This window comes from Podarcis filfolensis (assembly GCF_964270895.1).
Source record: "Podarcis filfolensis genome assembly, chromosome: 4".
Taxonomy (NCBI): Eukaryota; Metazoa; Chordata; class Lepidosauria; order Squamata; family Lacertidae; genus Podarcis; species Podarcis filfolensis.
Genome location: NC_139607.1, coordinates 88,619,428 through 88,637,332, shown reverse-complemented (window position 1 = coordinate 88,637,332; position 17,905 = coordinate 88,619,428). Strand labels below are relative to the sequence as shown.

At 42.9% G+C, this 17,905-nt stretch overlaps 1 protein-coding gene across 11 annotated transcripts in view; it reads left to right on the top strand.

Annotated features, from left to right (window-relative positions):
• The window catches only part of FAT3 (FAT atypical cadherin 3), a 455,041-nt gene that overhangs the window by 350,751 nt on the left and 86,385 nt on the right, over positions 1–17,905 (top strand). For all 11 annotated transcript variants that reach the window (XM_083609369.1, XM_083609376.1, XM_083609374.1 and 8 more), the window contains one exon: positions 12,625–16,698. In XM_083609369.1, coding sequence (XP_083465495.1) covers positions 12,625–16,698 — 4,074 coding nt within the window. The remainder of the gene's footprint in view (positions 1–12,624; positions 16,699–17,905) is intronic.

Sequence of the window (17,905 nt, the reverse complement as noted above, 5' to 3'; positions counted from 1 at the left end):
TTGTGGTAAAAATCCATTTGGACCGCATTTGGGTAGAAAGGTGGGGAGCTGGGGTTGTGAGGCAGGGAGGGAGTCGCAGGTTTAAAACTCAGTCATCCCCTCCCCTTGTCCAACACTTCTTCGCTGCAAACAGTCTTTTTTTTATAAAATATTTATTAAGATTTTTTAAAGTATTACAATAAAAATGAAAAAAATAACAAAAATACAAAATAAAAATAGTTAAAAACACACAGATTTTCCATTGCTTGTTTTCCTTTAGCTTGTTTCCCAGACCTCCTCATACCTCCCTTTTTTGTATTCCACTTCAAATTGTTGGTTCAGCAAATCCTTACCATTAAGTTTTTACCTGTTTATAACCCTTTTTTCATATTCTCTTAAAGCATTACAGCTGGAAACCACTTAATTTCTATCCAACATCATTCTAACATTCATTAATTTTACAATATTTCTGTAGATAGTCTTTGAATTTCTTCCAATCTTCTTCCACCGACTCTTCTCCCTGGTCTCGGATTCTGCCAGTCATTTCTGCCAATCCCATATAGTCCATCACCTTCGTCTGCCATTCTTCCAAAGTGGGTAGATCTTGTGTCTTCCAATACTTTGCAATGAGTATTCTTGCTGCTGTTGTAGCGTACATAAAAAAAGTTCTGTCCTTCTTTGGCACCAATTGGCCGACAATGCCCAGAAGGAAGGCCTCTGGTTTCTTCAGGAAGGTATATTTAAATACCTTTTTCATTTCATTATATATCATCTCCCAGAAAGTGTTGATTCTTGGGCACGTCCACCAAAGGTGAAAGAATGTACCTTCAGTTTCTTTACATTTCCAACATTTATTATCGGGCAAATGATATATTTTTGCAAGCTTGATTGGGGTCATGTACCACCTGTATATCATTTTCATAATATTCTCTCTTAAGGCATTACATGCCGTAAATTTCATACCTGTGGTCCACAACTGTTCCCAGTCAGCAAACATAATGTTATGTCCAACATCTTGTGCCCATTTAATCATAGCAGATTTCACCGTTTCATCCTGAGTGTTCCATTTCAACAGCAAGTTATACATCTTTGACAAAATCTTAGTTTTGGGTTCTAACAGTTCTGTTTCTAATTTTGATTTTTCCACCTGGAAGCCAATTTTCTTGTCCAAATTATATGCCTCCATTATCTGATAATAATGAAGCCAATCTCGCACTTTGTTTTTTAGTTTCTCAAAACTCTGCAGTTTTGGAACTCTCCCTCTTGTTCCAAAATTTCCCAATATTTCGGCCATTTGGCCTCCATATTGAGCTTTTTCTGGGCTTTTGCTTCCATTGGTGACAGCCACCTTGGGGTTTTATTTTCCAATAAATCCTTATATCTTATCCAAACATTGAACAATGCTTTCCTGACAATATGGTTTTTAAATGCTTTATGTGCTTTAACCTTGTCGTACCACAAATATGCATGCCACCCGAAGACATTGTTAAAACCTTCTAAATCCAAAATGTCTATGTTCTCAAGAAGCAGCCAGTCTTTCAACCAGCAGAATGCTGCTAATTCATAGTAAAGTTTAAAGTCTGGCAGGGCAAATCCACCCCTTTCCTTTGCATCAGTTAATATCTTGAATTTTATTCTGGGCTTCTTGCCCTGCCAGACAAATCTAGAGATATCTTTCTGCCACTTCTTGAAACAGTCCATCTTGTCCACAATTTGCAGTGTTTGAAACAAAAACAGCATTCTAGGCAATACATTCATCTTTATAGCTGCAATTCGACCCAACAAGGAAAGCTTCAAATTTGACCAAATTTCTAAGTCTTTTTTCACTTCCGTCCAACATTTTTCATAATTATCTTTAAATAAGTTCCCATTTTTTGCTGTCATGTTAATCCCCAAGTATTTCACTTTCTTAACCACAGTCAGACCTGTCTCATTCTGAAACCTCTCTCTTTCAATCGGTGTTAAATTTTTCTCTAAAACCTTAGTTTTTAACTTGTTCAGTTTGAATCCTGCCACTTGACCAAATTCTTGAATTAGTTCTAAAACCCTTTTGGTACTAGATTCTGGCTCCTGTAACGTCAATACTAAGTCATCTGCAAATGCTCTCAATTTGTACTGTTTGACTCCGACCTGTATACCTTTAACCAACCGGTCCCTTCTAATCATATTCAGCAGAACCTCCAGGACCGATATAAAAAGCAATGGGGAGATTGGGCACCCCTGTCGTGTCCCTTTTTCTATCTTAAATTCTTCCGTCACCACATTATTTACAATTAATTTAGCCTTTTGTTCAGAGTATATTGCACCTATACCATTTTCAAAACCTTGGCCTACCCCCATCCCCTGTGGGTTCTTTTTCATAAAACTCCAAGAGATGTTGTCAAAAGCTTTCTCCGCGTCCACAAATATCAGAACTGCTTTAGTGTTTATATTCACTTCTAGTTTTTCCAGGATATCAATTATGTTCCTCAAATTATCAGACAAATGTCTTCCCGGGAGAAAGCCCGCTTGATCTTTATGAATCTCTTCCATCAATACTTTTTTCAATCTCTTGGCCAAAATGTCAGCAAAAATTTTGTAATCCACATTAAGTAACGATATAGGGCGGTAGTTCTTAAGCTGAGTCTTTTCAGTCTCTATTTTCGGTATAAGTGTAATATACGCCTGTGATGGGATGATGAGCTGCTTGTGCGTGAAATTCTTAGTCCCTCAGAGTTTGGCTAAGTCCACAAACCTCTGTCTGTAACGGAGCTCCTTAAGCATGGCTCCGTCAGTCGCTGGTAGAATCCGACAGTGGGCGTTTACGGAATTTCTTCCAGCATAAAAGCTCCTTAACGGAAACGCGCCTTCTGGACTCTCGGCGTGACAGTTTCTGGCGAGGAGTGGGTGTCCCTATAGGAGGTCCTGAAACCTCCCCACTGTTTTCGCTGGAAGTGTCTCTGAGCCATCCCTCCGACTCACTTTCCCTTGGAGCTCCTTCTCTCCCCCTGCTGGTTCCCTCCTCAGCTAAGTCTCTCCCAACCTCCATGAGCCCTTTCGCCTCCTGTTCTTTCGATGGCAGTTCCCTGACAACGCCTCTTTCCACGACTCTGGTGCCCTCTTCCCTTCCAGAATTTCATTGCAGACTTCCTTCAAAGGTTGTAATAACCACTCTTTCAAAGATCTATAATATCTAGAAGTCAGCCCATCCGGTCCTGAAGATTTGCCCAATTGCATATTTTGAATGGCACCTTCTACTTCCTGTTCAGATATTTTATAGTTCAACATTAATTTACTTTCTTGGGATATTTTTTGTAATCCATTTGTCTTCAAAAATCAGTCTATGTCCATTTCTTTCTGTGGCCCTTGTGAGTATAATTGTTTAAAATACCTCTGGAAACAATTTCTAATCTCAATTGGGTTATGTATGTTCTTTCCTTCCACTTCTAAATTTGTAATAGTATTTAATTTTTGTCTTTTTTTCATTTGCCAAGCCAACAATTTCCCACATTTATTAGCTGATTCAAATGTTTTTTGTCTCATTTGTTTAATTTTCCATTCTATTTCCTGATTCATCATTTCCATATATTGTACTTGATATAATTTTATTTCTCTCAAAATCTCCTGCGACTTTGGTTTTGCTCTCAATTTCTTCTCACTTTCTTTTATTTTCTCCAAAATTTTATCTATCTTCTCATTTTGACTTCTCTTCTTTATTGCATTCTGTTGTATCAAAAACCCTCTCATAACAGCTTTGCTTGCGTCCCAGATTACTCTTTTTTCTACATTAGTATTCATATTTATTTCAAAATAATCTCTCAAAGTTTTTTGGGCCTTTTTATACACTTCTTCATCTCTAAATAAGGTGTCATTCATCCTCCATCTGAAGGAGCCAGTTGATATTTGCTTCATCTCCATCCTTACAGCGTTATGGTCGGAGCAAGTTTTTGGGCAGATTTCCACTTTCTTTATCTTTGGTGCCATTCCTCTAGTTACCCATATTTGGTCAATTCTAGTCCATGTCATCTTGGCTTCAGAAAAGAAGGTTCCCTCTCTTCCCAAGGGGTTCTTTGTTCTCCAAATGTCCACTAAGTCCATATTGTCTGTCATCTCAAAAAAAGTTTTTGGTAGTCTACCATCCTTGGTAACTACCTGTCTTTGTGCCTTGTCCATGTTTGTAGATACTACTCCATTCATGTCCCCCATCAGAATCAGATTGTAATCCAAATAGTCCAATAAGGTCTCATGCAACTCTTTAAAAAATTCAGATTTCCCCTCATTCGGTGCATAAATTCCTACAATCAGAAATTTCTCTCCTTGAACTTGAATTTCAATTGCCAGGAATCTTCCTTGTTCATCTTTGAAAATTAATTTCAGTAATAGTCTCTCCTTTGCATATATCACAACTCCTCTTTTTTTAACTCTGTCAGATGAGATAAACTCCTGTCCCAATCTCTTATTGATAAGTAGTTTCCTGTGTAACCTTGTTACATGAGTTTCTTGTAGACAAATCAAGTCCAATTGTTCCTTTTTTAGTAAATGAAAAACACTTTTTCTCTTCCGAGGAGAGTTAAGACCGTTGCAATTCCAACTTAAAAGTTGCAGAGCCATGATGGGGTTACTTCGCTTTGCCTCCGACTGCACCAAGTGTCTGTTCTTGTTCTGTCAATGGTGTCTCTTTCTCTGGACCGTGCAATCCAAAAGATAGGTTTGCTATATCTAGTATTCCTTTTTCCAGTGCTCTTGGCTCTTCTCCAGATTCCGCTTCTTTCTGTAGATCTTCTTCGTGGTCTTTCAGAAACCTGTCTTTGTCGTTAACTGATCTTATTTTTATCTTTCTTCCTTTATATTTAAAGGATAGGCCTTGGGGAAATTCCCACCTAAAGAGAATTCTATTTCTTCTCAACAGGGCAACTAGATCTCCGTAGTTAAGCCTTAAGTCCAAAAGATGTTTTGGAATATCCTTAAATATCTCCACACTTGAGTCGTCAATTTCCAAAGTCCTTTGATAGTGCAGGTTCAAAATTTTGTCTCTCTCCTCTTTTGTTCGAAGAGTAATCAAGCAGTCCCTCACCTTGTTCCTCCTTTGTCCTCTTCCAAGTCTAAATGCACTCACTATCTTAAATTCTTCCTTCCCCAAGTCCTGTTGCCAAAAATCTGTAAATTCCTGTGTAAGAAAGTCAGCCAGATTATCTTTATCACGTTCTGGTACAGCCCTGATTCTTAAATTTCTTTGTTTCTCTTTCAGTTCAATCATGGAAATGTCAAACCGTGGTCCTCCAATTGCTTATATACTGATGGTATCTTCTCTTGAGTAGCAGTTGCAATATCTTTTGCTTCTTCAGCTATCTTTCTGGTCGAAGCAGATTCCTATAATAATTTTTCAATAGACTTTGTATTGGTATTCACCTTCTGTCCCAAATTATTAATGCTTGTAGTATTCAGATCAATTTTAACTGATGCTTCAGCTACTTGTTTATTTGTCTCAGCTACCTGCTTAGCTAAATTTTCCAAGGATTCATTAATTTTTCCAAGTGCATGTGCCAAAACGTCTTCGGACGACATAACTTTTGGTTTGACCTGTGGAGGAGCAGCCCCTGATGTTCCAGATGCTCCAGATGTTGAAGCCCTTCGCTGCTGCGCAGTGTCTGTCCGATAGTGTCTGCCAGACCTAGTAGTTTTTTCCTGCGCCAGCTCTAACTTTCCTCTCCCATCTGCCATAGCACTCTCATGAGAATCCAAGGTCGATCCCACAGTTGAAAGTTTGTTTTGAAAAGGAATTTTCCTATAACCCAGTTGTTATTGTAGCAATGTCAATCCTCCTCTAGGGGGACACAGTAACAGCCAGAGCTTGCAACTTTTAAAAACAAATATAATCCTTATGAGTCCCCCAATTCACTTAAAAACAACAGTTTCAGTCCACTTAGACAGTTACTTTAAAACCAGGAGAAGTCCAGAAACACTGTATCTCTTTTTGCAGAGCTAAGTCAAAAGTCCTCTGCTTACCAATAGGCTTTCCACTGAGCGGCTTTCCTTGTCTAGGGGCAGTCCGTTCCCAGGTTTTAGGCAGCGGATTTTAGCTTCCCTTTCCTCTTGTTTTTGCAGGTAAATACACCCCAGACTTTCCCCCCTCCTCTCCTGCAAACTGGAGGGGAGACCGCTTTCCTGATGTTAAGATTTAAGTCTTTTTCCAAAACGTCTTTCCAAGTTTCCGCTTTACAGTCTCTTTGCTTTAATCTGTTTACAAGAAGGGAAGGCAGACTTCCTGTTTATACCTTCCCACTTCGGTGTCGAATTGACTTATTCTTACTCCTTTTAAATCCAATTTAATCCTACTCATGGGTAGTTGCTTCCAAAGTCCAATTGTCCCAGGAAAAGCCAGCGCTCTCCGATAACGGCTGTGCGGCTTCACTCTGCGGAAGAAGCAGTTGACTCTCAGCACCGCGCCGCTCACCCCGTCCCACTCCGGAGCCCTTAAAAGGGTCCCTTCGCAAATTGGGGGGGGCGCAAATGGTGCCCGCCGAGTCCCCACATTCACAGGCTTCCCCCGCCTGTGATTTTTAAAGGGCCCCCGCTTTGCCACAGCGGTAAGACCCGATCCCGCGGAGCTGGTCCCTCTGAGACTCAGAGGGAATCCGCCATTAATCGATGGCGCTGACCCGGAAGTCCCAAACAGTCTTGCTCCTGTTGCTTTGAGACTTAGATCTGCTTCCAAGTGTCTAATTTGGCCCTATGGTGAATGGATAAAGTGATACAATGGTGTTAAGATCAGCCGTGAAAAGTGTGTAATAAAATGGCTCCCATAATCATGGAGGAGGGAGGGATGAGGCAGTGGCCTGGAAGTGTGGACAGTGTGAGGCTTCTACCCAGACCAATTATTCCAAAGCTTAAAACCCTTTGATGAGACTATCTCCCCACGACTGCCTCTGATTTCAATTTCATCCTCCCATGTTGCCAGTAAGTCAAGGTTTCAAACCTCTGTTTCAGCTGCAAATTCCCACCGTTTCGTTATCCCCAGATGTTCCTCGATGCAGCGTAATAGAACTTTCTGAGGCTGTCATTCCTCTGACCCATGAAAGGATGTGCAGGGAGGATGCTAATTTTAACTGATGGGTTCAGCTTATATGCATGGTTCCTTACTTCTCAGGGAATTCAACTCATGTGAGCATAGCACTCAGTAAGAGAAACCAATACGCACAAACTTTAATAAGATCTGAATCCAGGTGAGAGGTGATGAGCACAGAAATGTATACACATGTTCATATATTTCCATCCTAGAAACTATACACGTGGTAGAGGCACATACAGGCCCATTGATTGATCGGATCATGTATTACCTCTGTCACCTATTAACTCATCCTTTTTGTCAATCTGTGGACCAGGAGTTCCAAAATTGTGGTCCATGGACAACCAATGGTCTACATGCTTCATTCAGGTGGTCTGCAGCCTGTCTGGATTTGTGGTCGTGTGTAATACAAATAAAATACAATTTATAAGAAATGAAGGAAGCTGTACAATACAATTAAAAACCATACAGCATCTGGCACAAAGCTGCAACAAGACAAACAACCATTAAGCAACAACCTACAAGATCCTCAGCTACTTTCAGGTAGCTCAAAGGGAAGAAAGGTTGGGAACCACTGCTGTAGATGGAACGTAACACAGAGGGCAAAAATATTGCAAGCGGCAGGAGTGTCTCGCTGAAAATGGGAGCCCTGTGTTGAAATGGCCCTTTGCAACATGGAGTTGAACTTAGCCTGTGTCTTGTCTCATGGTGTCCAAAAACTACACATGATGGAAATCATGCCAGGGAGGGTGGGGATATTCAGCAAGCTCCTCAACTCCCCTTCCCTGTGTTGCCTTTGCCTTATCAATTTATTCCTATTTTATTTCCACAGTTCATTTCGTACTTTAACAGCTTAGTCTCTAAGCTGTGTACAGTAAGTTTAAAAAGATACAGTAAAGGTGAACTCAATGAAAACTAATAGAAAAATCAGAAAACCTTGCTTGAAATAAAATAAAAAGGTCTTTATCAGGTGCTGAAAGTTCATCAAACGAGGGGGTCTGTCTGATTTCAGCTGGGTGGGACAAATAGAAGGGCAGGTATCTGAAGCTGGGAGCCTCCTGTATTCATGGAGGCTCTCTGGGCATTCAAAACACTATAAGATCAGGGCTGTGAAACATGCATGGACCTTCCACAGATACAGGAGGCTTTGTGCTCCATAACTTTGCCTATACAGGGTGACCTGTGTGGTGGTGGATGGGGTAGAGGTAGCATTCTCTCATTGGTTTGCTTAACTCCAGGAGCACAGCTGCCTAATACCAACTCGAATGTCTAATCTTAGGTGCCTAATCTCCAGATCAGTGTTGTCTGCAGTAACTGGCAGTGGCTCTGCAGGGTTTTGGGTAGGGGGTCTCTTCCAGCTCTACCTGGAGACGCTGGGGATTGAACCCGGGACCTTCTGCATGCAAAGCAGATGTTCTTATCCCTAAGCCACGGCACCTTCCCCAAAGAAGGATGCTTGAAGATGGCTGAGTACAGCTATTGTTGGTTGCACCATCTCTGGTTGCACGAAGAAGCATCTGCTCTTGCAATTTTGAACCTGAGGTGAAAGTGGAGGTGGGGTGGGGTGGAGGGTGAGCTTTATCTCTTGGTTCTGTTAAAGTGTATGAAGTGAGCCTGGAAATCCCTTTCATTCTCCTCATTTCCCTTCACTCATGAAACCTTTGGTAAGATGCCTGAGAAGGAGCTAGTGATATGGAGAAGTTCATAGCAGTGGCAGGGAAAGGGCCTTGGCTCATCGGTAAACCACCTGCTTTGCAGGCAGAAGGTTCCATGTTCAATCCCCAGCATCTCAGGTTAGGACTGGGTTAGATCCTTGTCTGAAACCCTAGACAGCTGCTGTCAGTCAGTGTAGACAATACTGAAGTAAATGGGCCAGTGGTCTGTCTCAGTAGAATGCAGCTCTCTGTGTTCCAAGGCATAGGATAAGCTTGACAACATATTACGCAGGTGAGGACAAATTGAATGCAGGGAGTTTCTGTTGATTCCACCACCAGCTCCATGTTCCTTGGAACAGGTCATTTCGGTCCTCATTGTATGCTTTTGACAAAAGAGTCTCTTGATCCTACCTCATTATTGTATTTTGTATGTGGCAAACCCTGACCTTCTAAGGAGCCCATTTACGTCTTCACTGAACAATGATTCTTCTTGATTTCTCCCTATCCACTAAGATCAATAAACAAACCTTGCTGTCATTAGCTTCCTTTTATCTATTTGATGAGCTATTATTTTGTGTGTATTTCCTGATATATATATATATATATATATATATATATATATATATATATGCTGTTCTCATGCTTCGTCTTCGGTCCTATTGAAGCATTCAACCAGTAATATTAAATTGCTCAAAATCCTCATTATTTCAGGCCGTGAACTGTTGCTCACGCATTGAACAATTTGGCTTCTTCGTCTTTTATCTCTATTTTGTGCCAGATCTTAAACCCTTCTTCTTTGAAGTCCATGAGCTTTCAGTAAAATGCATTTTCTAGTAAACATGTATGAAATCACAGCCTTGTTAGTGTAATCCTATGCATATTGATTTAGAAGTAAGCCCCACTGCATTTGATAGGAAAACTCTGGGGCAAGCGAGTTTAGGATAAGGCTGCAATCCTATACACACTCACCTGGAAGTAAATCCTGTTGAATTTAGTGGGGCTTACTTCTGAATAGACATGGGTAGGATTACTGTGCAAATCACATAATGCAGGCAAGCAAAGTCCACAGATCAGCTGCAGTCGGTCACATAGATCCTAGCAGGTGGTACAGTATCAATACTACAGCCCAGTTAATGATTTGCAGGTGGCTTTGCCTATCTAGTGCCCTCCAGATATTTTGGACTGCACTTCTCATCAGCCCCAGCCAGTACAGCTGTGCTGGCTTTGACTGATGGGAATTGTAGTCCAAAATGTCTAGAGGGCACCAAGGTTGGCAATGGTTCGTTTACCCTTCTACAGCATCTCTGCACTGTAGACTTAAACTACTGTGATCTCTTGAAAAAAGCGGTGGGAAGTGTAATCACACATTTATTTACTTATTTATGTAAAAGCATTTCATATATACATTTAAAAACCTCTATGCGGTGCACACTACGTACTATATAAAAGTGACATCCATGAAAACAAAAATATAACCTCAAACCATATATACCGTATTTTCGCTCTATAGGACACACCGGACCATAGAAGGGGGAGAACGGGGGGGGGGGAATCTCCCCCCCTCTGCTCAGCACCCCTTCAGCGAAGCGGTAGGAGAAACAGAGCCCCTTCCATTTTTCCTCCCGCTTCGCTGAAGGGGCGCTGCGCAGAGAGGGAAAACTGTGCAGCGCCTCTCCAGCGAAGCGAAGCCTGGAGAGCAAGAGTGATCAGTGTGCACCGCCCCCTCTCGCTCTCCATGCTTCAGGCGGGTATCCGCAAGCCTTCAGAGTGCAGCGGGAACTCCTGCTGCGCTACAAAGGCTTGCGGATAGCTGCCTGAAGCCCCCAGAGCGCAGTGGGTGTTCGCGCTGCGCTCCGGGGGCTTCAGGCAGCTTCAGCGAAAGCAACGCGAAGCCTCCGGAGCGTAGGGGGAGCTCTCCCTCTGTGCTTCGGAGGCTTCACGTTGCTATCGCTGAAGCCAAGGAGCCTGCATTCGCTGCATAGGACGCACACACATTTCCCCTTCATTTTTGGAGGGGAAAAAGTTCCTCCTATAGAGCGAGAAATACGGTAATCAAATGAAAATGGAGATTTGGGGGATTCATACACATAAATCAGGGTCCACTTTTGTGGGTCAGGCAAAGCCTCAGCAAATAACTCTTTCCAAGACACTCGAAGCAACTGATGGTTGCTGCTTCACATATGGATGAGGGAAGGATATCATTCCACATTTTGTCGGTGATACAGGGGTTCCGGAGAGAATGATCAGCACAGCCTTGAAATGTCAGTTTCCTGCAACTCCTTGGGGAGTGCCATAGAGTTTTATTTGTTCTTTTCCCCCCCAAAAAAATTTTATTCCTTTTATAACACAAATAAAAAACACAGACAGAAAAGACAAACAATATGAACAAATTCTTGTCATATCCTTATTTTTCTAAACATTGTTAAGTTGCCTTCCCCAAGTCCCACCTATCTGATATTCATTTTACTTCATCTTTAGCAGTTTACATATATTATAATTTCTAGCCATCTTTTTTTTTAAATCATACTTAAAATAACTTCACATTTTATCACTTACAAATAATACTACTTTAAATACCCTATCTTCTACTTCTAACCCTACAGCCTATATCCACTTCCAAAGCTATTCTAAGGTTTAAATATTAACATATTTTTTCAAATATTCCTTAAACTTCTTCCTGTCTTCTTCCACAGTCTCTTCTCTCTGGTCTTGGAGTCTCCCGGTCAGTTTGGCAAGTTCCATATAGTCCCACCATCTTCATCTGCCGAGTTTTATTTGTTCTTAATGAATAATGTTTTCTAGTATAGAGATAGCCCCTTGGTAGTCTTAGTGCAATCCCTTGGTTTTAAAAGTCTTGCCCACAGACCTTCTGCTTCATATTAGATTAGTCGGCTTGAATTCTGCACCTATAACAAGATCATACTTCAGATTTCTTGGAGTGGTTTATACAGGGATCCCAAATGGGCAGTGATCAGACCTAGTTCTGCTTGGTTTTAGTATAAAATGCAGCTGTGTGCATGCAGAGTTAGTCTCACCAAGCAAAACACAACCATCAGGCCATTAATGGTGGCTTACCAGGTTCTTGACCAGGCATCCCCAAACTCTGCCCTCCAGCTGTTTTGGGACTATAGTTCCCATCATCCCTGACCACTGGTCCTGTTAGCTAGGGATGATGGGAGTTATAGTCCCAAAACAGCTGGAGGGCCGAGTTTGGGGATGCCTGTTCTTGACAAAGCTCTTGTTTTTGCTGCTCACTGGGGACAGCAAAAATAGTGAAGGTTGGGTTGGCAGCTGGCCACACAGTGGTACCTTAGGTTAAGAACTTAATTCGTTCTGGAGGTCCGTTCTTAACCTGAATAGCTTTGGAAGTGGATATAGGCTTAACCTGAAACTGTTCTTAACCTGAAGTACCACTTTAGCTAATGGGACCTCCTGCTGCGATTTCTGTTCTCATACTGAAGCAAAGTTCTTAACCTGAGGTACTATTTCTGGGTTAGCGGAGTCTGTAACCTAAAGCGTCTGTAACCTGAGGTACCACTGTACAGTGGTACTTTGGGTTACATATGCTTCAGGTTACATATGCTTCAGGTTACAGACTCCGCAAAGCCAGAAATAGTACCTCGGGGTAAGAACTTTGCTTCAGGATGAGAACAGGAATTGTGCTCCGGCGGCATGGCAGCAGCAGGAGGCCCCATTAGCTAAAGTGGTACCTCAGGTTAAGAACAGTTTCAGGTTAAGAACGGACCTCCAGAACGAATTAAGTTCTTAACCCGAGGTACCACTGTATATGGTTGGTGGACTGAGTTTGAATTGGTGGGCCTTGAGCTATGCAAGCATGACGTGATACCAACAAGTGAACGTTGAACATACTGCTCATCATTTTTACATATTTACATTTCATTTTTGATATATATCCCTATATCCCTATTTTATTTTCTCTTTTAGGGAATACTGGGAACACATTCAAGATTGAGCCAGTTCTAGGCATCATCACAGTGCTGAAGGAACCAGACCTGACCACCATGAACCAGTTCGTTCTGTCAGTCAAAGTGACCGACCAGGGCTCTCCACCGCTGTCAGCCACGGCCATTGTCCGCATATCTGTGACCATGTCAGACAATTCCCATCCGAAGTTCACGCACAAGGAATGGCAAGCTGAAGTGAATGAAAATGTTGACTTTGGAACTTCCGTTATCTTGGTCTCGGCAATCAGCCAGTCCACGCTAGTTTATGAGGTTAAGGAGGGCAACACCAACGGAGCCTTTGCTATAAACCCCTACTCTGGAGTCATCACTACTCAAAAGCCCCTGGATTATGAACACACTTCCTCGTACCAGCTCACCGTACAAGCCACAAACATGGCCGGGATGGCATCCAATGCCACTGTGAACATCCAGATCATCGATGAAAATGACAACCCACCAGTCTTCCTCTTCTCAAAATACCTGGGCAGCATCAGTGAGGCTGCACCTGTAAATAGCATCGTTCGAAGCTTAGGGAACAATCCGCTTGTGATACGAGCCACAGATGCAGACAGTAATCAGAACGCTTTGCTTGTCTACCAGATTGTTGAGTCCACCGCAAAGAACTATTTCACCGTAGACTCCAGTACAGGTGCAATTAGGACTATTGCTGACTTAGATCATGAAACCATTGCTCATTTCCATTTTCACGTCCACGTTCGAGACAGTGGAAATCCACAGCTTACTGCAGAAAATCCAGCTGAAGTCACCATTGATGTAACAGATGTCAATGATAACCCTCCAGTTTTCAGCCAGGCCATGTTTGAGACCATTTTGCTCCTACCAACATACGTTGGAGTTGAGGTTCTTAAGCTCAGGGCTGCGGACCCAGATTCAGAAGTTCCACCTGAAATGACCTACAGCCTGATTGAAGGCAGCACAGAGCATTTCCTCATCGATTCTGTTTCTGGGGTACTGACTATAAAAAACAACAGCCTCTCCAAAGATCATTACATGCTCATAGCAAAAGTATCCGATGGGAAGTTCTATAGCACTTCCGTAGTGACCATAATGGTCAAAGAAGCCATGGACAGTGGCCTGCATTTCACACAAAGCCTTTACTCCACATCCATCTCAGAAAACAGCACCAATATCACAAAAGTCGCAGTGGTCAACGCTGTTGGAAACCGCCTTAACGAGCCCTTGAAGTACAGCATATTAAACCCAGGGAACAAATTCAAGATCAAATCCACTCTGGGTGTCATTCAAACTACTGGCATCCCATTTGACAGAGAGGAACAGGAATTTTACGAGCTGGTGGTAGAGGCTAGTCGCGAGCTGGATCACCTGCGGGTAGCCAGGGTGGTTGTCAGAGTTCACATTGAAGACATCAATGACAATGCTCCGGTGTTTGTTGGGCTCCCATACTATGCTGCTGTACAAGTTGAGGCTGATCCCGGCACCCTGATATACCGAGTCACGGCAATTGATAAAGATAAGGATGCAAATGGCGACATATCGTACCTGCTGAAGGAGGACTATGGGCACTTTGAAATTGACAGGCACACTGGCAGCGTCACATTAAAAGCAGCCTTTAATTCTGACTTATCTAACATCGAGTATCTAATTATTGTCATTGCCAAAGATGGAGGCAATCCATCACTGTCTGCATCTGTAGAACTGCCCATTACAATAGTTAACAAAGCAATGCCCGTTTTCAACAAGCCTTTCTATACGGCCTCTGTAAATGAAGACATCGAAATGCACACCCCAATTCTGAGCATCAATGCAACCAGCCCAGAAGGTCAAGGAATCATTTACATCATTGTAGACGGTGATCCCTATAATCAGTTCAACATTGATTTTGACACCGGAGTCCTCAATGTCATCAGTCCATTAGACTATGAAGTAAACCCCATTTTCAAATTGACAGTGAGAGCCAGCGATGCTCTCACTGGGGCCCGAGCTGAAGTAACGGTGGACTTAATTATCAACGATGTCAATGACAATGCTCCGGTTTTCGACCACTTTGCATATAATGCCACTTTATCTGAAGCGTCTCTGATTGGGACCCCTGTTTTGCAGGTTGTTGCTACAGATGCGGATTCTGAGAACAACAAAATTGTTCAGTACCAGATAGTCCAGGACAACTTCAACAGCACAGATTACTTTCACATCGATGGCACGAGTGGCTTGATCCTAACAGCCCGCTTGCTGGACCACGAGCTGATGCAGCAATGCAGTCTGAAAGTGCGGGCAACGGATAATGGATTCCCACCCCTGAGCAGCGAAGTTCTAGTCAGCATCTTCGTAACAGACATGAATGACAACCCTCCCGTTTTTAACCAATTGATATATGAATCATACGTCAGTGAGCTAGCTCCTCGGGGTCATTTTGTGACTTGCGTCCAAGCTTCTGATGCAGACAGCTCTGATTATGACCGGTTGGAGTACAGCATCTTGTCTGGAAATGACCGTACAAGTTTCGTGATGGACAGTAAAAGTGGGGTCATCTCTCTGTCAAACCATCGGAAGCAGAGGATGGAGTCAATGTACAGCCTGAATGTCTCTGTCTCCGATGGTTTGTTCACAAGCACAGCCCAGGTCCATATCCGGATTCTCGGAGCAAACTTGTACAGTCCTATCTTCACACAGAGTATTTACGTGGCAGAGGTTAGAGAAAACGCCGCTCCTGGAACCAAGGTAATCCATGTGAAAGCAACAGACGGAGACTCAGGCATATATGGGCAAATAAGCTATTCAATCATAAACGACTTTGCCAAGGATCGTTTTTTGATTGATAACAACGGACAGATCATCACAACTGAGAAACTTGATCGGGAGATCCCTTTGGAAGGTGACATCACCATCTTCCTGAGAGCCCTCGACGGGGGAGGGAGAACCACATTCTGTACCGTGCGAGTCATAGTGGTGGACGAGAATGACAATGCTCCCCAGTTCATGACAGTTGAATACAGGGCAAGCGTCAAAGCGGATGTTGGAAAGGGTCATTTGGTCACCCAGGTCCAAGCAGTTGATCCAGATGATGGTGCAAACGCGAGGATTGCCTACTCGTTGTACAGCGAGGCCTCGGTTTCTGTGGCAGATCTGCTGGAAATTGACCCTGACAATGGGTGGATGGTAACCAAGGGCAACTTCAACCAGCTTAAAAACACTGTGCTCTCCTTCTTTGTCAAAGCAGTTGATGGTGGCATTCCTGTGAAGCATTCGCTTATCCCTGTGTACATTCACGTTTTACCTCCAGAAACCGTCTTGCCTTCTTTTTCTCAACCCCAATATTCCTTTACGCTATCGGAAGACACTGTAATAGGTAGTACCGTTGATGTTCTGCATGTTTTGCCTAGCCAGGGGGCCACCTATAGCACAGTTAATGGTGAATTGCCAGGGAACAACAAGGATGGAGTGTTTATTATAGAGCAGGACACCGGCATCATAAAACTTGATAAGAGGCTGGACCACGAGACAACTCCTGCCTTTCACTTTAAGGTTGCTGCAACTATACAGCTAGATAAAGTGGATGTTGTGTTAACAGTGGATGTGGACATTAAGATTTTGGACGTCAATGACAACAAACCCATGTTTGAGGCTGCCAGCTATGAAGCCATCATAATGGAAGGAATGCCCATAGGAACCAAACTTATCCAGGTTAAAGCCATTGATGCAGATTGGGGGGCAAACGGTCAAGTCACGTACTCTCTCTCAGCAGAATCGGATGCTGACACAATCACAGAGGTGTTCACCATTGACAGCAACAGCGGCTGGATCAGCACCTTGAAAGACTTGGACCATGAGAAGAACCCCACCTTTGCCTTCACTGTAGTGTCTTCCGACCTGGGAGAAGCCCTATCCCTCTCATCAACCGCCTTGATCTCCGTCACAGTGACAGACATCAACGATAATGCTCCAGTGTTTGAGCATGAGCTGTACAGGGGGTCCGTGAAGGAGAGCGACTCACCAGGCGAAGTTGTGGCTGTCCTCAGCACTTGGGATGAGGATACATCTGATGTCAACCGCCAAGTTAGCTATCACATTACAGGTAATGGGCCTCTCGGGTTGGAGGGCTAAGGGCGGGGAGAGTTTGAACTCGGTGGCAAAGCACAGGTGCTCAGTCCATGACTTTTCTGCTTAAATGGCATCCTGCATAGCAGAACTAGGAAATACCTATCTTTGCTAGAGACCTTGGAGGTCTGTCACCATTCAGAATAGACAGCATTATGGAAAGTGGAACAGTGGTTTGCCATAGTACAAGGCAGCTTCATATGTTCATCTCGAACATGTTTTGATCGCTGGCACAAGGAGCCAGTCATAGAACCATAGAATTGTAGAGTTGGAAGGGACCCCAAGGATCATCTATTCCAGCCCCCTGAAATACAGGAATCTCAACTAAAGTATCCAAGACAGATGGCTGTCCAACCTCTGCTTAAAAACCTCCAGCAGAGAGAGTAATGTGTGTAGGTCTGGGTGCCAGAAATTGCTGAGAACTTAACATCCACAACACAGGTCCAGACAAACAATTTTTAGGGTATTATTCTCTTGCTTGGTTCAGCCCTAAGTGCATAAAAACAGGGGAAAGCATAATTTGTATTGGGAATTTTTAATTTAACCAACTCACACTTCACACTGTGCTGCCATTTAGCAGCCTCTTTATATAACCCCCTTAAGATTTATGTTATCAGCATGGAAAGGATTGTAGCATTGTGCATCAGCCAGAGAAAATGAGCAACATTTGTTTTTCAGAGTAGGCAGAGGGGGTAGGAATTGGGTGGGTGGGAGACTTTTGTGCGTTCATAACTGTCTTATTTTACTTAATTAAAAAGCATCCTTTCCATTCCTAGATAGCAAACCTCATTAGAAACATTCGTTTTTAAAGGCATTAAGTAGCCATAGAAAAGAAAGAAGTGATGGTTCCCATATATAAAAGCCAATAAATAATCTATGGCTTGGACTTCTTTGACCTTTTTTAAAGGTTGTGACCACAAATAACTGTTGGGCCATCTTGCTATTAACCCATTTACTTTCTTCCCATTGTGCTGAGGGATTGTCTTAAGGATGTTGTTTTCATATTTTCATTCAGTGCAAGCACTTTGTGGCCTAGCAAGTGGAATTCAACCTACTAGCCATTTGCTGCGGCTTGCCCGGTGTCAACCTTGTTGCTTTTTGCAGCCAAAGCTCCCATCATCCTCGTCCTATATCACTTAATGGCAAAATAGAATTCTAAGCAGATTACAAGTTAAGGCCATATA